Source organism: Calidris pugnax, unplaced genomic scaffold (assembly GCF_001431845.1).
Source record: "Calidris pugnax isolate Ruff unplaced genomic scaffold, ASM143184v1 scaffold36, whole genome shotgun sequence".
Lineage (NCBI taxonomy): Eukaryota > Metazoa > Chordata > Aves > Charadriiformes > Scolopacidae > Calidris > Calidris pugnax.
In genome coordinates this window covers 476,803-499,758 of record NW_015090825.1, presented here as the reverse complement: position 1 = coordinate 499,758, position 22,956 = coordinate 476,803, and the positions used below count along the sequence as shown (strand labels likewise).

At 41.9% G+C, this 22,956-nt stretch overlaps 1 protein-coding gene across 1 annotated transcript in view; it reads right to left on the bottom strand.

The window, feature by feature from the left end:
• LOC106886877 (ovostatin-like) overlaps positions 1-11,708 on the bottom strand; it is a 35,762-nt gene extending 24,054 nt beyond the window's left edge. Inside the window, exons 1-10 of the mRNA XM_014940137.1 lie at positions 11,545-11,708; positions 9,765-9,948; positions 8,700-8,856; positions 7,762-7,814; positions 7,239-7,259; positions 6,288-6,456; positions 3,506-3,590; positions 2,729-2,846; positions 1,975-2,095; positions 1,637-1,746 (exon numbers count right to left, since the gene is read on the bottom strand). Coding sequence (XP_014795623.1) covers positions 1,637-1,746; positions 1,975-2,095; positions 2,729-2,846; positions 3,506-3,590; positions 6,288-6,456; positions 7,239-7,259; positions 7,762-7,814; positions 8,700-8,856; positions 9,765-9,948; positions 11,545-11,609 — 1,083 coding nt within the window. The 5' untranslated portion in view covers positions 11,610-11,708. The remainder of the gene's footprint in view (positions 1-1,636; positions 1,747-1,974; positions 2,096-2,728; positions 2,847-3,505; positions 3,591-6,287; positions 6,457-7,238; positions 7,260-7,761; positions 7,815-8,699; positions 8,857-9,764; positions 9,949-11,544) is intronic.
• Positions 11,709-22,956: the final 11,248 nt, after the last annotated feature.

Sequence of the window (22,956 nt, the reverse complement as noted above, 5' to 3'; positions counted from 1 at the left end):
TGATTAATCCTCTGGTTCCCTTTAGTGAACATTAGTTCAGTGGGCCATTACATATGTTAAAGACTACTGAGGGAGAGATGATGGTTTAAATTCTTACCTCATGCTCTCCCTTCCTAAACAAATAGAAACAGAGGGTCTCCAGAGCTCATACTCTTTGGAGAGCATGGATTAAAAAACCTAAAGCAATCAGATGACTTCACAGGTAACCTGTGGAGCTCAGCAACACCTCCCAGCTTCTCAGCATCTGTGCATGCCCTCTGTCTCCATTGTATATCACAATGATGCTGTACAGCTCATCCTCCTTGCTGCATCTAGGTTTATCCTGCACATGCAGGTTGCTAAGAAGTGGGAATGTACTTCAACACCTACACTGCTTCAGGTAAATATCCCTGGGACTGTGTGATGCAGTGCAGGGTAAATTCTACCTTCAATTTAGGCACAGCTGTTGCTGAAATAGTTTCTTGCAAGTGACTCTTCTACACTCATATATGGCAGTGTGCTCTCCCTGTTTTTCCTCCTCTTCCTCCCCACCCTCACCTGGCTCCCGATCACTTTAGGCACAGCTGTTGCTGAAATAGTTTCTTGCAAGTGACTCTTCTACACTCATATATGGCAGTGTGCTCTCCCTGTTTTTCCTCCTCTTCCTCGTCACCCTCACCTGGCTCCTGATCAGGCCATGGCCATCATGGCCATCACAACATCAGTGGTGATAAGTTGCACCTGGACTTTGGGGGATGGCTGGGAACACAGCCAAATTACTGTCTGGAGTGGGGACCTAGATATTTTGTTCCCATGAGAATATGGCTACAGATCAATTATCTTACTCTAGAAATAGTGGACAGCCCCAGAGTCGCCCCAGAGCCCTTTGAGCTCTCCTATATGGCAGCGGCTATACACCAGGATCTCCCCTTGAGTGAGGACGCTTGCTTAAGGTTCTACTCCTCAAGGTTGAGACACTCCTTGCTGCAACAGATTCTTGGTAAGTGACTAATAGCATGTTAAACTTTGAAATCTTAGCTAAGTAATCTAAAGGATTGATTGCACATATATAATCCTTTAGACATAAACTGTTGACCAAGTCTGGGACTAGGATTGGATCCAGCCACACCCAGACTCCTCTCTGAGAAGGAGTTCAGAAAGCAAAGGGGTCCTTTCTGGACCTTGTGACTCAACAGGAGTCTGTTGACAGAGCTGTCAACAATAGCTCTGTCTGACCCTGTCCTCTATGCAGTAAATAATAGAGTGGGTCTTGACATCAAATCTTGTAAAACACTGTCGCATTCACTACTAATTTTGTTAAATCACTGTTTCACCTTAATAAATATTTCACTACTTCTCTCTTATGAGTGAAGTTAATCACTCTGCCCATGGCATCATATGACCTCTCACTTGCCCACCTTTTAGGCGTTCCCTAACTATGGCAGAAGAGACACCCTAACACTCCAGGTATGATTTTCTTATTTTCTCCAGGAGCATCGAAATTAATGAGAGAACTATGCAGTAGTCACTGTTATGCCGCATTATCACGGGGAGTTGTCAGCACAGAGTTAGGGCACAGTCATAAATGGGGTGATGCAGAAATCAACATGCTGGACCTCGGGAGTTTTCAGCTAAATGTATTGCTTCAGGTACCCACCTCACCATAGTAAGGAATTCCCCTCTTGTAATAGCTATCCATATTCTTGAACATCACTCTGTCATTTTCTTCGTTGACTGCAACATAGTCATGGCTTTTCATCTGGATACCTGTGAGACACACCCAGTATAAAGGGGAGGAACCAGAAATCAGATATGGGCAGAAAAAACGCTTCTTTTGAAAAGCTATGCAGAGGAGTGATGTCCTGGAGGGACAGCTACATTAAGGAAATAGTGATTGTTGCTTATTTGCTGCACCGGTCAGGATCCAGGAGATTCCTCTCAGAAAGTACCACCTATTAGCTTTAATCAGCTACCCCAGCCTCCACTTGGTGTTACCTGTCCCATTTTCAGTGACGGTGCTTTCTACGTTGAGGCTGGTATACATTCTGGCATAGCTGCGGTAGAGCTGGAGTGTTTTGATGGAGATGACAGTGTTGAAGCAGCCATCTTTCCCCAGCTGAAAAAAAAAACCACGAAGTGAGAAGCCCATTTTTCTCAAGGTTTGGAAAATCACTGAATCTGAAGAGCTTCATGCCCCTGATCACATCTTCAGCTCCCATTTTCTACTCGCTTCCCTCCTACCTTACATTTCTCACTCCATGGCTCCCTTCACAGCTGAGTGTTTCAGTATCCTTGCACCTGGAAACTTCTCTCCTCATTCCTGCTAGTCCTTTCTATGTTCACATCCCTTCTCAAAACCATTCTGCATGATACCTGAGCTCTATAACCATAGTACTTTGAGTCTGATCTAGTGGAGAAATTAATCATTAGCTTAACATTAAGTATCCTCAAAGACTCCAAGTACAGATCTGCTGGTTACACTTGGTAAGAACAAAGCTCTAATGTTTTAGGAATGATCACAAATTTATAGTTTCATAAGCTTCCCTCCTCCTGACATTTTCTGAGGGAAAACCCAAAGTCTCCTGATAAGGTCATTGGTAAAAACGACCTACATAGTCTTTCAGCATTGCTTGAGATAGTGAGAAAATAACATGCCTCTAAGATTGTCTGGTGTTCCCCAGGAACTGAATGAGGCCACCAAACACTGTGCTACATGTTGGGTAGTGAAGCTGATGGGGATGTATCATACCAGTCCGGTGACGGCTTTGCAGCTTTCTTTCTGCTTTTGCTCACATTGTGGACGATAAAAGTGCTGCTGACACACATTGATTTGGGCATTCCCTTGCACTGGTTGGCCGTAAGTGTACCTAGGAGAGGAAGAGACACAAGGACCCAGTTATGCAGACTTAACACAAAACCTGCAACTCTAAACCCCTCAGGGCTGCCTAGAGTATAGACAGAAGAGCAGCTGGGAATCAGGACCAGTTAGCCTGACCGGAATTCCCTTCAACTATTTTTAGTCTGTTTCTGGCATCTTGTTAAAAAAGCCTGCTTTAACATTGTCTTGATGTAGTCATCCTTCAAGGTCTGAATCTGGAAAGTGGTGATGGCCTCGGGGCTGGGATATCATTCCCCAGTGCTTGCCTTTTTTCGTTAGTGCCTTATGCAAAGCAAGAGGTATTGCAGAAAGATCCCTATTCACCCCTTTGGCTCATGCCACCTTGCCCTTTGGCAGTGTCACAACCAGCAATCTTAATGATGGGCTCTTTCTCTGTACTATTTCTCTCCTTTTCTGTAATAATAAAAAACAACAGCTAGCGGGTAGGTCTAGACTCTCCCAGTTCTAATTCTGCTATGTGGGAGGAGGGCAGTTATCATATTTCATGTCATGGAAGTCGTCGCTGAAGGAATTGCTCTAACCCATACTCTGAATCAGCATCAGGGTCCCTGCTTCCCAGCCTGGCACACCATCCTCTATCTCATGTTTCCTGTGCACAAATGCGTTGCCCTCAGCTCTGATACTTACGAAGCACAAACGTTCACCCTGACTTCTTCATCAAAGAAGGAGATCCTTCTTGGCACACTGGTTGTCACTTCAAATTTTGGCAGCACTAGGAATGCAATGTGGATATGACTGATGAGTAGTTGCATGCCACAGGCAGGGGGGTGTGTGTGTAAGACAGTAAGAAAAACAGTTGGCAAAGGCATTTTCAAGACTGATGAGTAGTTGCATGCCACAGGCAGGGTTGTGTGTGTAAGACAGTAAAAAAAACAGTTGGCAAAGGCATTTTCAATGAGGGAGAGGAAATAGTTCAAAGAAAAGTCTACTTAAGGAGCTGGCTGCAGGATATTATCAGAGAAAAAATAACCTTTAGTGGTAAGATGAATAACTTCTTTAAAATGCAATAATACCTACTAATAATAACAGCCACAGTAAGAACTGTGATAGATCACTTTAATTGGCTGTACACTTTCTTCAAGAGAAAGGTGGGAGTAATGCTGATGTCTCCAACTAGTTAAGCCCTGAAGAGCAGAAGTTATTAGGCAATGCAGCCCCATTGGAGGAGAAAAGCAACGATTAAGTGCAATAGTAAAATCAAACATTTCACTGTCACTCCCTCTTTGCAGCTTATCTTTTAGCCCAGGTCATCAGCAATAATGACAACATAGCTGGAAAAATGCTTTTTTCTCATGCACAGATGAATAACTTCTTTAAAATGCAATAATAATAATTCTACTAATAATAATTATAACAGCCACAGTGAGATGAATAACTTCTTTAAAATGCAATAATACCTACTAATAATAACAGCCACAGTAAGAACTGTGATAGATCACTTTAATTGGCTGTACACTTTCTTCAAGAGAAAGGTGGGAGTAATGCTGATGTCTCCAACTAGTTAAGCCCTGAAGAGCAGAAGTTATTAGGCAATGCAGCCCCATTGGAGGAGAAAAGCAACGATTAAGTGCAATAGTAAAATCAAACATTTCACTGTCACTCCCTCTTTGTAGCTTATCTTTTGGCCCAGGTCATCAGCAATAATGACAACATAGCTGGAAAAATGCTTTTTTCTCATGCACATGTACACAGGAGACTAGAAGGTATGAAAAACTTCTGAAGGGTAAGCAGGAAAGTTCCTTTATTTCTCTTACAAAGAAACCAGACAACTGGGAGTTATCCAGGCCTTTTCTGGGGACTACTAAGGAAAAAAAAATAATGGGAAAACTTGGAAAATCAAAAGAAATTTAGCAAATCCCTTGATATGGTCTATTCCAGAGAGTAAGGAGATCACTATGAGGGCTCTTGGTGTCTCCATTACCCATTACATGTACACAGGAGACTAGAAGGTATGAAAGACCTCTGGAGGGTAAGCAGGAAAGATCCTTTATTGCTCTTACAAAGAAACCAGACAACTGGGAGTTATCCAGGCCTTTTCTGGGGACTACTAAGGAAAAAAAAATAATGGGAAAACTTGGAAAATCAAAAGAAATTTAGCAAATCCCTTGATATGGTCTATTCCAGAGAGTAAGGAGATCACTATGAGGGCTCTTGGTGTCTCCATTACCCATTTTTTTCCAAGCTATGCTTCCACTGGCTATCCAGCCTCCCCCAGTAACAAAATGATACCTATTATTTAACCGGTCTGATAGAAAATATCTTCAGATTTCTACTGCATATTTTAGCCTAGTGCTCTCATGCAGTGATGACCTCCATAAAAAAGGGTAGATTTTTTTCCAAGCTATGCTTCCACTGGCTATCCAGCCTCCCCCAGTAACAAAATGATACCTATTATTTAACCGGTCTGATAGAAAATATCTTCAGATTTCTACTGCATATTTTAGCCTAGTGCTCTCATGCAGTGATGACCTCCATAAAAAAGGGTAGACCTGATCATCATTTTGCCTCTGAACAGAAGGAGAACGTAAGGCCTGAGTGACAGGATGTGGAGCCCACAATCAGACAGTGATTTTGTACCAAGCCCAGAGAAGGATTAGAATCCTAATTTAATCAATGAATACTGCTGCCTTTCTCAGCGCTTCTTTTTTACCTGCTTGCCTTCACTTTCTCCACTCAGCTCTCTCCATGTCTTTCTTTCTCAAGCATGAAGTGGAGAATTCAAAGCACTTAAGCTCTGCCCTATCCTATCTGACTTTGGCAGAGCCAGCCCCGTTGCTCATGCAAGGCAGTTCACAGCCTTTACTTACCATATTCCTGCACTGTGAAGTACTGGTACTCTTTTTCACCTGACTTCTTCTCCACAGTGATGTGGTAGGACCCCAGAATAGGCTCTGGGATAAGTGGAAAGGAAAGCTGGACAATTCCATGCGTAGATGCTACATCCAGCCACTGGAAGATTTTGTTTTGCTCTGGATCCAATGATACCTATTATTTAACTGGTCTGATAGAAAATATCTTCAGATTTCCACTGCATATTTTAGCCTAGTGCTCTCATGCAGTGATGACCTCCATAAAAAAGGGTAGACCTGATCATCATTTTGCCTCTGAACAGAATGAGAAGGTAAGGCCTGAGTGACAGGATGTGGAGCCAACAATCACACAGTGATTTTGTACCAAGCCCAGAGAAGGATTAGACTCCTAATTTAATTAATGAATACTGCTGCCTTTCTCAGCGCTTCTTTTTGACCTGCTTGCCTTCACTTTCTCCACTCAGCTCTCTCCATGTCTTTCTTTCTCAGGCATGAAGTGGAGAATTCAAAGCACTTAAGCTCTGTCCTAGCAGCTCCTATCTGACTTTGGCAGAGCCAGCCCCGTTGCTCATGCAAGGCAGTTCACAGCCTTTACTTACCATATTCCTGCACTGTGAAGTACTGGTACTCTTTTTCACCTGACTTCTTCTCCACAGTGATGTGGTAGGACCCCAGAATAGGCTCTGGGATAAGTGGAAAGGAAAGCTGGACAATTCCATGCGTAGATGCTACATCCAGCCACTGGAAGATTTTGTTTTGCTCTGGATCCTGGAGAATGGGAGAAAAAGACGTACCAAAACATTTATGATGCTGTTTCTTGTCTCCTTGCCTTCTTTAAAGTTTTATACCTTGGCATATTGACTAAGTGCATCACAGTGTCAATGTGAGTTTGGGCTGATGACATGTACTCTGACTTTCGATTAATTTTCCAGATGCATTTGTGCATTAAACAAGCCTAAATTTAACTGGAAATCAGCTACACTGCCAGATGAGCAGATGAGTGAGGAGTAGTACATGATTGGGACTCAGTTTGCTTATCAGTAGGTTATGCATTTCTAGCATAAGTCTGTCTTACTCAACTTCTCCTTCTGTCAAATGGGAATATTATGCTGGCCTCCCTTAGAAGGTGTTTTGAGATCTAGTGACGTGAAATGCGGTAGAAGACTGACTCATTGTTAGCCTGTTCGCCAGCAGACCATGACATTCCAGAAAGTTGCTATTCTTATGCCTGTATGAGAGTAAGGCTAGTTCACCAGCCCATTTACTGTAGCCCTACCAAAGTAAGACTAGACTGAACACTCTTGTTTGAATCCTAACAAAAGACACAGCAACAACCCCATGCCATCTCTGACTAACATCTCCATTTCTGCTGATTTCTTCTCCTCCAGCGTTCCATAATGGGTACTGCTATTGATCATCCTCAAGTCCATTGGCTTTAGACAGTGTGTCTAGGGTGAGTCTCCCTCAGCTACTGAGACTATGGGTAATGATGAAGCATACATAGCCTTTCCAAAGCAACTTGTGCTTTAATGACGTGTTGCATCTCTTACCTCAACGACGATTTGGGGATACTGGAAGAGGAAAAAAAAGAGAAAAAAAAGAAAAATAAAAAAATGGTCAAAACATCAAGACATTAACTGCGGAGCTTGAAAAATACTAGAACATGTATAAGGCTGAGAACATCTTTCTCTAGATCCAGAAGACTGCATCAAGGAAACAATTTGAAACTCGTGTCTGTAATTAAAAAGATAATTTTAAGGGGATAACTGTTGGTGAATTTATCTTTTGTATAAGAAAACCCACCAGTCTCTTTCTATATATCTGGGGCAAGTGGAATGAAGTGCCTACAAAATCTGAGCACTGTGAGAGATTTCCAGGAGTGCTTTCAGACCCTTTGTCCTTTATAAAGGCAGGGAAGGGATAGAGTGTAAAGTTAAGGAATTACAGCAGTTCTTCAAAAATACCAGGAGGTCTGTCTCAGGCCCTTTTTATTCAATTTCTAAGTGAAAGAGTCTCAGCGAATAGGTACCCTGAGAGGGTCCTTGCAAAATCTTGACTATCACTCATACTTACTGTCTCCTGAACAGGTCTGAACTGGCTGTCCAAAGTGACCACACGAAACATCACTGAAAAAGACGTAGGACAAAAAAAGGATCATTCACTTCAGGACTGGTAAGTCACTTTCAAGATACAACTGATAAAAGGTTTGCCCAGACTTCTAGGGAGAACTAAGGGATCTTCAGGGAACTAGAAAGGAAATTAATTATCTTAGCTAGTGAAAAAGAAAACCAAAACAAACTTGTCAGCTGAAATATCTTCAATTCAGAACCACTGGGACTAAAGTAACCTCTAAAGTAAAAACAAATAGTCTGTACCGCCTTAATTTCTTCTTAAAGGACTCAGTTCTTTAGAGCATTTCCTCAAAAGCTGTTTATACAAACCAATTCAAAGAAAAAATCAAAGACAAGGAAGAATTTGTCTTTATTCTAAGTGTAAACCCTGTCAGCACTGAAGTATAATTATACTAAAGAGATAACTAACTATACCACATCTAGTACTGTCATTTAAATATCATGATGGAATCCGCACTGTGAATTAGATTAGCAGTTAAGTACAAGGAGCTGTTGACAGGAATTGACACGCTTACTTTATTTTTATACGACTTTTATTAATTCCAAGCTTAACCTTTTAACCTTTTATTTTCTGCATTTTTTAAAGACACTTTATGTGACTGACTTCAGTAAACCTGGCAGAACTCAAGATCCTGTAAATGCAATCAACTCAGTAAAAGCAGATGAACTCTACTCATTCGTTGCAATTTTGTGAATTGTCTCTAATTTTCTCTGACTTTTGATGACCCCAAACTCTGATAAAGATTGTACATTGTCTGAAGGATTGCTCATGGCCGTCGCAGTTGACGGTCTTTTCCTCCACAAGAGGAAGTCCATGTCATTCTTGTTACCCTTGCACTCAGCTCCCCAGTTCACTAGCTGACTCAAACTAATCAGCACCTTTTTGCCCTGGTTTGTAGATGGGTTTGTCCGTCTGGATGAAGACAGTATTATCCACATTCTGAATTGCCACTGATCTTCTCTCAGCTAAGTTGACTGTGGCTCCTGTGGCAGAGAAGGAAATGAATGCCAGGGGGTCAGAAGTAGCAGGAGGAACCTGGAGAGAAACAAAATCACAGAGGAAAAGTGGTAAATGAGATATGTTGAGGTGCCTTGATGCCCAGGGTTCTTGAGTAAGATACTGACTAAATGAGTCATAAATAGCTTGTGCAAAGTCATGAGAAGCCCTGTCATTGCTTCTAGTCTATGGGAATATCTGTTGTGGAAGTTCCATGGGAATATCTGTTCTGGAAGTTCCATAATCTGTCACCAGGTACCAAGCACCAGGTACCAATGCCCTATGCATTCCCTCACCTCACGTAGCTACCTGACTATATGCAAGTTGCCCCAGCTGTATAGCTCAATTCTGAGGTGTTTTCTCCTGCTGCCTTCTGGAATACCTAATCTTGGGACTTGTTTGTCATATCTGTCCAGATCTTGCAGAGTCACAGGAAAGGGAATGAGCATGTCCCAACTGGGTTCTCCAGCTTGATGGAGCCCTGGAACAGGCTGCCCAGGGAGGTTGTGGAGTCCCCTTCTTTGGAGATTTTCAAGACCTGCCTGGATGCCGTCCTGAGTGACATGCTCTGACAAGCTCTGGGTGGTCCTGCTTTGGCAGGGGAGTTGGACTAGATGATCTCTATGGTCCCTTCCAACTCTAAAAATTCAGTAAAATTCAGTGAAATTATGACAGTCCCATAGGGTGCATGCACCTGTGATGGCAATCAAAAGATTTTTTTTCTATTCACTCCTTAAATAGAGATGGAAAGCCTTTCTCCAGATCCCGCAACCCTTATGTCATTCTTTTTCCTGTCTATATTGTCAACCTTTCCAGCAGTTTATCTTTTCTCATCCTGTTCCCTGCCCCGTGCTCTTCACCTTCTTGCCCTCACTGACGAGGAGAGTTGCACTCAGAAGTATTCCCAGCTTCTACACCATTTTTGGTAGCCTCAAAAGAGAAAATACCTTGAACTCGCAGCACTTGAAGAAGTCATTCTTCGTCACGGATTCCTCAAAGAGCGTCTGCCGGATGCCGCCGTATTCCAGGGCGACGCTCAGGGACAGGGGCTCACTGAGGCTGTGGAACTGCACACAAGCTGTCTGTGGAGAGTCACTCCGCACTACCGTGGGGACCAGCAGCACATACTGACTGTAAGAGAGCAAGGCCAGATCAGACAGTTGGCTCATGAAGGAAAGCCAGAGCAAACAGGAGAGGAAAACACCACAGAAAACGCTGTACGCGTGAGGGAAGGCGCAGTCCAAGGCTTGCTCAGAGCAGTGGCAGGGTTTCCATTTCTTTCAATTAATTTTGAATAATATACTGAGAATGTGCAGGTGACATTTTTTTTTGTCCCTCACTGTTCTTTCTGAGCTGAAATACTAGCAGCATTCTATGCAGTCTCCTACCCAGCATGATACTGCATCTTCCTGTTCCAGGTATTTACACACTTCAATTACTGAACTGTTTAAACACCTCACAAGCATAGCTGCATTTATCCTCCCATGACCGATAAGTATACTTAAACCTCTGGAACCTCCCATAAGGAGGAGTGATATTTAGCTTCTTTTTGAGATCAATGACAAAAATTCTAGCTAATGTTTGTGGTAAATTTTAAAATTTCTTTTTTCTCTGGATAGCTCTCCCTCCAGATAAGAACTGACACATCAAAAATCAATCAGCATAGTGCACAATAAATTACCCTGATTTTAACTTTTTGTGGACTATTCCAGGGAACTCTCAATCAAACCTGCATGCTCTCTTCTGTTTCCATGCCTCTCCCTGTGCTACTTCCTTTACTTCTTTCTTCCATTGGGCTTTTTTAGTTATGCTACTCTCTGCAATGAGGGCAGGCCTTCCTTCCCCAGATAATTCCTCTGCAAAACATTCCTTCAAATTTGCTATATTTAGCTAAGGTTCTGTTGTTGGCCTCCCATTCTCTGCTGTCCGAACTGTCTTTTCAAGTAATGGACGACAGAATTCATGAGTTTGTTCTGCAGCACGACATGAATTGCACAATATTTTCTTGGTAATCCAAACCTTTGCTTTTTTTTTATTTTCTCCCACGGCTTTGCTTGCTCATATTGTCTTTTTTTTTTTGGTCATTTTCATTTGCCCAGTTCAGACTGCACAATATTCAAAGACCCTAAGTACTGACTTTCTGAAAGTCCTTCTGACTTTCCACTGACTTTCACAGTGTTTTCCTTTAGAACTTCTGAGAAGAGGATTATAGCTCTAATGTTGGTGTATTTTTGAAAATTATGGCTGAAATCTTCTGTTTGGATAAAGCTATGGACATTGACAGTGCTGTATTCATCGTAACAGCACAGCAAGTGACATACAAATACTAATACTAGGATTACCATCCTAGTACCAGCCATTATCTGGTCTGCACCACCTCCTCATACATCACGCTCTCTCTATACTGCTGATACATATCAATCCTGATAATTAGTATTACTTGTTAGTCTAGTCTTGAATCTCCTCCCCACCTTACCCATGCACTTCAGAATTCATCTAATCTACTTCTAGGTTTCTATCATTCAAATCAGATTTCACAGCAGTTTTATGATGGAGATCATCATTCCAAATCATCCTTCAATGTCATTTACTTCCATTTCAGACACATTTCTGAACCTAAGTCTCAATCATTCAGTTTATTATATAGCAATGAGACAGAAGAAATTAACTGGTGGAAAATATAATAAAATATTTTATCATAAAGCCATAGAATGTATGATCTCTTACGGTTCAGAAGACACTGTGGCAATCCAGTTCAAGGTCAGAATACTTAGAAGAATCCTTGACAACATCTCTGTCCGTGAAGAAGAAAGAAGAGAGACAGAAGTGGACAGCTTGTCTTCTGGCTTTTAAACTGGCCTGAGATGGTGCTCCTCCTCCATGACTTCAATCATGTTCTAACAAAAGATATCTACATAAAATTTGCATAAGTTCATCTTCCTCTCTCCTGTCTGTTCTCACACTCCTTGAACTCTCAAACAATAGCTTAGGAAAGCTCTCATATTTCACATAGCTTTGTGAGGTATTGCAAGCCAAACCGGTTCCTGCCCATCCAAATGTTTTATTGAAGCTTACCTCTCTGATTATCGTGTCATTGGCTGAAGGCTCCTTAGTGTTTCAACCTGTCAGTATTTGCCACTGCTTCAGTATTTCCTTGTTCTGTGAAGACGTCCCATAGATACAGAAGTAATCATAACACAGTGCTATTGTGTACCTGCACAGGGACCTGGGCAGTAATAATACGGCATCAGACTGTATCTCCAATCAGTGCGGCACAGAATGAAACTCCTAATTGTATTCTGGATTTGTTACTGCACACACTAACATTCAGCAAGGAATGATGTTGGCTAATTGTCCACCATTTTTGCCAGTGTTCAGGACAAGCATATCCTTAGGGAAAGGGATTATACAGCATGACTTCATTTTTTCATTTGTCTGTCAGTCTGCTTTTTCCCCCCACCCCTGCTCGCCTCGTCAAATAACTTGTAAGCTTGTGGTGAATTTTAAGTAAATCTGCCTGAGAAGAAGCTTCATATATATATATATATATATGTATATAATCAAGTTATAGAATCATAAAATAATTTAGATAGAAATGGACCCCCTTACATTAGGTGGTCCAATCTCTCCTTTTAGGAAGGGTTAGCTTCAAAGACTGTCCAGTCATGTTTTCAGTATCTCATGTCTGGCCACCTTATCTCTGAACATCTGCTCCCATGCTTAACCAGCCATGTGGTGAAATATTTTTTTCCTTAAATCAGGATTTCCCCTGCCATAACTTGTGTCCATTGCTTCTTGTCTTTTCACCCTGAACCCCTGAGAAGAATCTGTCTCTGTCTTCTCTATAATCCCCCTTTATGTCCCCTCTTAGCCTTTGTTTCTCGAGGTTGAATAAATAAGATTGTCTCAGTTTCTTCCTGTATGTTTGTTTCAGCCACTGACCATCATCAGACTCCCTCCAGTCTGTCAGAACCTTTCTTTTACTGGGGGGCTAAATCTAGACACAGAACTTCATCTGTGGTCTCACCACTGCTGAACATAGGGGAAGAATCAATGTCCTTCATGTGTTGGCTACATTCCTGGTAATATAGCCTGAACATAGGAAACTAAATAATCTATAGTAGTAGGGGACTGCATTCACACTTTTACATAAGAAAAGAAAAAAACCAAACAAAACCAAAGAAAATAAGGTAGCCAATCAAAACGTGTGTAACTGCAACCTACGGGAAGTAACAGGCAATTTCCCTTCCTCTTCCTCAGCCAAAGAGGTGATGAATGGAAAGAGGAAGCTGATTATACTCTAGGAGCAATTAGGGACATGAAAGAGGGCAAGGGTCACTGAAAACGGTGTTAGACAACGCAGAGTGGGCCTGAAATTATTTCAGTGGTAAGGGTTAGGAGAAGGAAATGAGGACTATTAGAGTGATGTGGTACAAATGGATGTGGGACTGTTGAAGGCCAGATTCCATCTATTTCACTTCTCATGATATAATACATTCTTGTTAATGATTCAGCAGTACAGGGATTACTCTTTCCATCAGCATAGGCGATACCCTAAACTACCCATGCTTAACCAGCTTACCTACCCATCTTTCTCAGAAGCTTTCTGATGACCAAGTTAGGACACAAACAAATCTGCCCTAGGTGCTGCTGGAGCTACTATCTATTCCCGCTGAGTTGCTAGTGAGAAATATTGCATAAAGCTTCCCGGAATGACCTCGCATTAAAGTGACATTGCTGCGTGGCAGGTGGGTGTTGTGCAAACAGGGCGGTCACGTTGTGAGGAAAGCTGTTGTGTCAGTTGTAACGAGGGCAGGAGACAGCTAAGAATATGTCACAGACCTGTGTGTCTTTGCAGCTTTGAAATGCCTCAGACCCTGTGTATTATTTCAAACAGGTACTAAGTAATAGGCAAAAAAAAAGAACTAATGAGGGAGAAGGAAATATTCCAGGGCCCTGGTGAAAATTGCTCCAGAAGCTCATTCTTTATTTAAGCGCAGCATACTTTTAGCATGGATGTTAGAGGGATTTCTTGTTGATACACAGACATGGAGAAGAAAAATATAAAGCATTTGAAAAACTGAACTCCCGGAAGACTTTATATTCAAATCAATTAAAGAGCACCTGTTTTTCTGAAAAAAGCTATTGAATTCATTACTTTAGTGAAATTGCTGATCCCAGAGGACCTCTTTGTATTGTAGCAATGTTGTGATAAAAATGTGAGCTCAGACCTTTATGCACATCACTACTATGTCAGGAATAATTCTTAAGAAGACCACAGTGCAATGGGGAAATTATTCCAGTTGTCTCTGGTAGGAGGGGAAAAGGAAATTTTGGGTTGTATGATTAGGAAGTTAGGAGCAGGGGGAGATCAATCATCTGAAAGCACAAAGATCAATATTTAACATGGAGGAGATAATGAACGTTACACAGCTGCTTAGCAGCTGTTACAAGACAGGCACACGGAAGATACCTTGACACTGGATGTCATATAAACCAATCTGTTGACCTTACACTGACATTGCTTTGTACTGCGTAAAGAAAGACGTAATTGGAGATGATAATTTGGCTTGAATATTGATGAAACGAGGAACAGTGCCAAATGCACTTCAAGACCAAAGCAATGTAAATACAGACTTAAGTAGCATACGTAAACTTGGTTTTCAAAGTAAAGTCAAGTTGCCTGCTCTTTGGACAGCAGAGAATTAACATGTCTTCAACTCATTCAGTCCTGACTTCAGAAAGTTACTGCATTTGCTCCCTCTTATGAAGAAATTTTATATACGTATATCATTTTTTTTCTCCACTCTTTCTCAAGGTGAGTCAGAAGGATGATTGTTGCAGTTGCATTGGAAAATGATGTTTTTCACGAGTCAGTTTTCTTTCAAATAAAGTTGAGTTTGTCAATCTGTTTTATCACATCAGATGCACACATCCTCTATCCCACTAACTTTCTGGGAGCAGTTAAGTGTTTTGCATATACGCTGCACTCACAACAGAGAATTCTATGAGGTTGTGACCAGCCCACCTCCAATACCACAGTTACCTTGTGCAGAGCATCTTAATGTCCCTACTCTGTCCCAAAATGACCAATAAAGCTCTATGTGCAGATTCTACACACCAGATACAGTCACAAATTAGAAAATAAAACCATCAAAGAATGTCTATTTGCAGTGCAGAACACTGCATAGTCTGAATGTGGAGTTAAGAGACTCAAATTCTTGGTCAATACAGATCTAAGTCGTGCCTGTTTTCCTTCATGTCAGAGAAATAGCAGGAAGTTCAGTGGAAATACGAGCAGCTTTCAGCAGTGAAGCCCAGGATTTTCCAGAACAATGAGTAATATGTAATTACTTGTTTCTCTTCTATGGCTCCACTTGACATTTGCATAACACTTAAGGACTAGGAGTACTTTCTAAGTCATGACTTCACCTGAAATGAAGTACAAACAATCCACCCCACACTACAGTACTTATTTCATTGTCTGTTTTTTTTCTCTATAACAGGTAAATATGGAGCCTAAGCCTCAGCTTCCATTTCACTTATGTAAATACTCTCATCAACCATCCCAGGCTATTTGCTAGCCTGTGATCTTCTCAGGAAATTCTATTGTAATCTGAGAAATGCTTCCCCACAAGACATTCATCAAACCCACTCTGACAAAACATTTTCTTTTAAAATGCCAAAATGTCTCTGAATAGTATTGTATATGTTTCAGAGTTTGGATACTTTGGATTAATTTGCCTACACAGCCTTTCTCTCTTCCAAGGCATACCCCCAGTTGCAAATTTTTTGGGTTTGCAAGTGATGGTATTTCTCAGAATACTTGCTGGCAACATGCAGCTCGTTGTGTGGTTAGTAGAGTATGCTGTATCATTTCATGTTGAATGGGTGGAACATTTTTTTGGTATAGCTCATTTTCTGAGATCAGGTAATAAACATTGTAAGACTTATATGGAGAAGAGTAAACAGCACACTGCACAGTCCCTGCAAGATCTTTGTTACGGAAAGACTGATATTAAACTAATTAGTATGCTGTCAACATCATCTTTCTGGAAGGTATTTTATCCCTGCGTATGAAAAATGAAGTATTACAACCTCATATGGCATGAAACACTTGAAATGCCATCCATTTTTCTTGATCCAGAAGGCAGAACTTAGATATACATCCTTGAAAAAACCCTGCTGTTTCTAAATTATGAAAATAGGAGGACATAAACATATCAAGGCAGAACAAAAAGATTCTAAAAAGACCAGCAAAGGCAATCAAAACCAATAATCGATCTTTCTTCAAATACAACAGGAATAGGAAACCTGCCAGAGAGTCCACAGGGAGATGTCATGAAAGGGATAGAAGATGAGGTCAAGAAGAACAGTAAAAAGAACCCCTACTATTCCCTATTGTTTTAGTTGATCTAATAAACATGAACTATTACTGTATTTAAATGAACCATTTAATATCAAAAACTAATTTGTCAAAAAATAAAATACACAACAATCTATGGACAATGTAATTCTGCAGTAACTATATTGCCATTCTAAATTAGCTCAAATGCTGGAACCAACGACATATTGATTTAACTTAAGATAACTTACGATTTGGTTATTGCAGATCTTTATCTTAAGGGACCATGAACATGTATTTCACTTGCTCACGAGGGATGAAAACTTGTGTCAGGGAGCCTTTTAAATAGTAAAAATATTTTTTCCTTCAGTAGAAAACTTTTCCTGTCTTCATTATTTTTCTTGTTCCCTTATTCATATTGTTCTGCTTCTTTAGGTGGAAATAGGCAGACTGATGCACACGGCTTTAAGAAAGGCAAACAGTAGTTGAATTAAAATAAAGACACAAATTCAAGAGCCTCCTTTTTGAAATGTCAGCATCTCAAATTCTTTATTTTATCACATCCAAAATGGATCAGAATTAGATCTCTCCAGATTCAGATTCTAAATATCTTCCCAGCCCCTAGGGTTAAAGGAGTTTATTTGGGTTTCATATCTAGGTGTTCATCGGTGTTTTTTAAGAAGAGAACAATACACCAACCCCTACACTAGCCCACTCAGCATTCTCCCATTTCACGGGATCCCCTCGGTTTTGCTCCAGTGGAAACATCCAAACTCTGTTAAGTCAAAGGTAAATTTTACAATCAGAGGAACACCAGGCTTGAAGACCTAAAAACACTGCTGTTTTTCCTGCTCGGGGATGATCTTTGCCAATAGAGGTATGCTCCATTTCACAAGGTATGACAAGGTTGAACTTGTAGCTAGTCCATGAGCCAGGAAAGATTCCCACTCCTCACGACAGCATCAGCTAGAATCGAGACAGAAGGGATGCCTAACAGCAACAGTTCCCCAGTTGCCTGGTCCAGTGAACCACTACCAAACAATCATAAAGACGACATGCAGGTAACCAGGCATCTTGATCACGAAACTTTAGAGTGACAACACTACAAAGACTTGATGATCTCATGGATAAGCTGAGAAGAAGTTAATATGGTCTTGTGGGCTGCCAGTGATTCAGGAGTATCAGTAGATTAAAGACATAAGAGATACCATATAAAGTGATGTCATCCCTCTTTGTATTTTAAGACCTGGATTTCCCAGTCTTTTGAACAATGCATGAGTAAAGGCAACTCCAAGATGCCTTACAACTCTAAGACTTCCGTTTAGTACAAGACATTTTTCAGGTGTGTTATTTCATCTAACAGGCTTACAGAACACTGAAAACTTGTTCCTGGTGATACAAAAACAACTGCAGGAGCCACACACACCTGCTGTGGCATTCACTGTAATTTTGCAAGGGGCTGCACTCAGTAAGCTACTCTGTAAGCAATGGGAAGCTGGAGAAGCCTTCAAGAGTGACTTTTCAGACAGCAAAAACTAGGCTTTTGCATCCCTCACCATTCTGCCTAAAGAACCAACCATTCTTGCAGGGACCAGGAACCAAAGACCCTGCAGCTCAAATCACTTTTCCCAACAAGCGGGATCACCCTGCAGCTCATTCCTTTGAAGAATTCGCATTTTCCAGGAGAAACACCTTAGATGCTACAAAACCCTGAGAGGGTTTTACAACCTTTCCACCCCTGTGTACCTTCATGCAATACCACTGTCATAGGTAGAGCTCACATGGTCATTCCCTGCCCCTTCAGCTAACACCTCACCTTCTGGACATTATCTGCACTGTCAAGGCACTTGGTTCCCATGACCTGGCTCCTAGTCTGTCCACCCTGCATGGATGTTGATTTACCATAGGGAGCTATTTTGGAATGAACCAACTTGTTCCTTCCAGGAAGAAGCATAGGTACAGTTCTGAAGATAATTCATGGCCGGGAACTACTTGATGATTCATGATAGGGAACTACTACATGGCAGGGAATTCATGGCAGGCTCTATTGATAGTCATGATGGGTTGGACCAGAGTATGGTAGGTCGCTGTCGTGGTTTTGACCGAATTGACCAACCAGAACAACAGATGGCCCCTTCGCACCGCCCCCCCCACCAAGGGAAAGAGAGGAGAGGAAGAGGGGGATAAAAAAAATGAGTTTATAAAAATATGAGTTTATAAAAAGACTAAACTACTTTAATAAAAATATAAATAAATAATGAAATTGGAAAAAAAGAAAGAGAAAAAAAAAGTAGAATAAAATAAAAATGTATACAGTATATACAAAAACCGTATCAAGCTCCCAGGATGACGATCACGTCACCGGCCGGCACAGGGGGAAGTCCCAGGCCGGACTCGGTGATGGACAGGAGCCAGATTCCAGCTCTGGAGTCAGGAACGCTCGGATCGGGATCAAAGGCAGACGAACAGACAGGGTCCTCCTCGGACGTCGGCCATTGAAGGAAGAGAGTTGACCCTTTGATCCCTCAGCTTTTATACTGAGCATGATGCAGATGGGATGGAATACCCTGTTGGTCAGTTTGGGGTCACCTCTCCTGTCCGTTCCTCCCTACAGGTGGGACCCCTCTACGCTTTTCCGCTTCCGACCCTCCAACGGGGCAAAGAACAAATTTACCTGACCTTGGTTGTTCTAGCAATAAGTATAAGCAGGGGCCTCTCTGCACACCATTCCTTGGGATAATCAGGTCTTATCACTGTGAGAGTGAACAGTTTCTGAACAATATGCTGTTAATTTCAGAGTTTAGTTAGTCCGAAGAGGCCCAGCTCCAAAAGTAAAATTACTGAACAGAAAATTATTTCTGTTTTACCTCAAACCAGGACATTCCCTCCCTTATTCCATACCATTTGCATCATGCTCTGATTATTATCACTTCTTATCTATCAAATACATACAAATATATACATATATGCCTAAGTCCCTTATTTATGATTTATCTTAATACACAAAAGTTCATTGAGTTCATATAGTCCATCATTGCAGGTTTCCATCATAGTAGACTCTCAGGGTTGGAACGATGATATGAAATTCATTGTGGTCCATATCCACAGGTAGCATGTTCATCCTGAAGAGTTGGCTGGACATGACTTGATGAAGCTAGCTCAGGTTTCATCCCCATCTTTATCCTGAAAAACAATTTTGGATAATGTCAGTATCATATAACAATTAACATTATGCAGCTCAGAACTAAGTATTCTCACCTAAGGCTAAATTTCCTTGAGGTACACATTGAATTTCTCCATTTTCCAGCATCACCCACCAAGTACATCCAGGTCCTTGGGCAAAAACAGTCCCATGAATGGGTTTGCCTTTGCCTGAAGTAGGAAAAACCCAAACAGTTTTCCCCAATATATTCCTTTCATGCACCACAGGGACTTTATCCCCTTCTACGTTATGCAAAAGATCTGATTGAGCAGGACCAGCTCGATTGATGGATCCCCTGGTGTTAACTAACCAGGTAGCTTGTGCCAAATGCTTGTCCCAATTTTTAAAGGTTCCTCCCCCCATTGCTTTCAGGGTAGTTTTCAATAATCCATTGTATCGCTCAATTTTCCCAGAAGCTGGTGCATGATAGGGGATATGATATACCCACTCAATACCATGTTCTTTTGCCCAAGTACTTATTAGGTTGTTTTTGAAATGAGTCCTGTTGTCCGACTCAATTCTTTCTGGAGTACCATGTCGCCACAAAACCTGTTTTTCAAGGCCCAAGATGGTGTTCCGGGCAGTGGCATGGGGTACAGCATAGGTTTCCAACCATCCGGTGCTTCCTTCCACCATTGTAAGCACGTACCGCTTACCTTGGCATGTTTGAGGGAGTGTGACATAGTCTACTTGCCAAGCTTCCCCATACTTGTATTTTAACCATCGTCCCCCATACCACAAAGGTTTTAACCTTTTTGCTTGTTTGATTTCGGCGCATGTTTCACAATCGTGGATAACCTGCGCAATAGCGTCCATGGTTAAATCCACCCCTCGGTTGCGAGCCCATTTGTACGTTGCATCCCTTCCTTGATGACCTGAAGTGTCATGGGCCCACCGAGCTGAAAATAGTTCACCTTTATGTTCCCAGTCCAAATCTGTCTGGAAAATCTTAGCAGCCTGGTCCACTCGCTGATTGTTTTGATGTTCTTCAGTGGCTCGACTCATGGGTGTATGAGCATCTACACGAAGTACCTTTATGACTAGTTTCTCTAGCCGTTCGGCAATATTTTGCCACAAATCAGCAGCCCAGATGGGTTTACCTCTACGCTGCCAGTTTTTCTGCTTCCACTCTTTTAACCATCCCCACAGAGCATTTGCCACCATCCATGAGTCAATATAGAGATAGCGCATTGGCCACTTCTCTCTCTCAGCAATGTCTAGGGCCAGCTGGATAGCTTTTACCTCTGCAAATTGGCTCGATTCACCTTCTCCTTCAGTTGCTTCTGCAACTTGTCGCGTAGGACTCCATACAGCAGCTTTCCACTTTCGATGTTTTCCTACAATACGGCAAGATCCATCAGTGAACAAAACATACTGTTTCTCATTATCTGAGAGTTCATTATATGGTGGGGCCTCCTCAGCGCGTGTTACTACTTTGTCTAATGGCATTGTGAAGTCTCTGTGGCGCATGTTTCACAATCGTGGATAACCTGCGCAATAGCGTCCATGGTTAAATCCACCCCTCGGTTGCGAGCCCATTTGTACGTTGCATCCCTTCCTTGATGACCTGAAGTGTCATGGGCCCACCGAGCTGAAAATAGTTCACCTTTATGTTCCCAGTCCAAATCTGTCTGGAAAATCTTAGCAGCCTGGTCCACTCGCTGATTGTTTTGATGTTCTTCAGTGGCTCGACTCATGGGTGTATGAGCATCTACACGAAGTACCTTTATGACTAGTTTCTCTAGCCGTTCGGCAATATTTTGCCACAAATCAGCAGCCCAGATGGGTTTACCTCTACGCTGCCAGTTTTTCTGCTTCCACTCTTTTAACCATCCCCACAGAGCATTTGCCACCATCCATGAGTCAATATAGAGATAGCGCATTGGCCACTTCTCTCTCTCAGCAATGTCTAGGGCCAGCTGGATAGCTTTTACCTCTGCAAATTGGCTCGATTCACCTTCTCCTTCAGTTGCTTCTGCAACTTGTCGCGTAGGACTCCATACAGCAGCTTTCCACTTTCGATGTTTTCCTACAATACGGCAAGATCCATCAGTGAACAAAACATACTGTTTCTCATTATCTGAGAGTTCATTATATGGTGGGGCCTCCTCAGCGTGTGTTACTACTTTGTCTAATGGCATTGTGAAGTCTCTGTCTTCAGGCCACTTTGTGATCACTTCTACAATTCCTGGGCGATTTGGGTTTCCTATTTGAGCTCGCTGTGTAATTAAGGCAACCCACTTACTCCAGGTAGCATCAGTAGCATGATGAGTAGAAGAAACTTTACCCAGCACTGGTAATCGGGGCGCCAGGAGGAGCTGTACTTCAGTACCAATTACTTCTGAAGCAGCTCTAACTCCTTCATATACTGCCAAGATTTCTTTCTCAGTTGGAGTATAGTTGGCTTCAGATCCCCGACTCCAAAATCCAAGGGGTCGACCTCGAGTCTCCCCTGGTGCTTTCTGCCAGAGGCTCTAGGTAGGGCCATGGTCTCCGGCTGCAGTATAGAGCACATTTTTAATGTCCTGTCCTGTTCGGATTGGTCCAAGTGCTACTGCTCGCACAATCTCTTGTTTAATTTGCTCAAAGGCTTGTCGTTGCTCTGGACCCCAAGTAAACTCATTTTTCTTTTGAGTCACTTCATAGAGAGGTTTCACAATCTGACTATAACCTGGAATGTGCATTCTCCAGAAACCCACAGTGCCTAAGAAGGTTTGTGTTTCTTTTTCGTTAGTAAGTGGGGACATAGATGTTATTTTGTTAATCACATCCATTGGGATCTGGCGACGACCATCTTGCCATTTAATTCCTAAGAACTGGATCTCTCGTGCAGGTCCCTTGACCTTACCTCTTTTTACAGCAAAACCTGCTTTCAGAAGAATCTCAATTACTTTCTTACCTTTCTTGAAAACTTCTTCTGCTGTATTACCCCACACAATGATGTCATCAATGTATTGCAGGTGTTCTGGAGCTCCACCCTTCTCCAGTGCAGTCAGGATCAGTCCATGGCAAATAGTAGGGCTGTGTTTCCACCCCTGGGGCAGTCGATTCCAGGTGTACTGGACACCCCTCCAGGTGCAAGCAAACTGTGGCCTGCACTCTGCTGCTAAAGGAATAGGGTGTTAGTATTTCTGCGCCAGAATTTAAGGAGAAACCACCCCTGCAGCCCATGCAGCAATACTGACACTACAACAATGATTTGGAGAATGCAGCTCACATTTGGGCTATCCACAGCAGCTGCATCCCCTGTCCCTGATGGTGACGATTTCACCTGACCAGTAAAGGGCAAAGTAAACATTCCCAAGGTAAAATTTGAAGTATAATTTGAAGTAAAATTCGGAGTAAAATTTGAGGTAAAATTCACAGTAAAATTCAAAGTAAAATTTGAAGTATAATTAGCAACAGAATTCAGTATAAATTGCCCTAAAACTTCAGGTACCGTATCAAGCTCCCAGGATGATGATCACGTCACCAGTAGACATAGGAAAAAACACAATACCAGAATACCACGTTTGAACGACCACTTACAGATACAAAGAGCAAGTAAATTATACAACACATAAGGCAAATTGTGCAAGGCCGAATCAAGTAA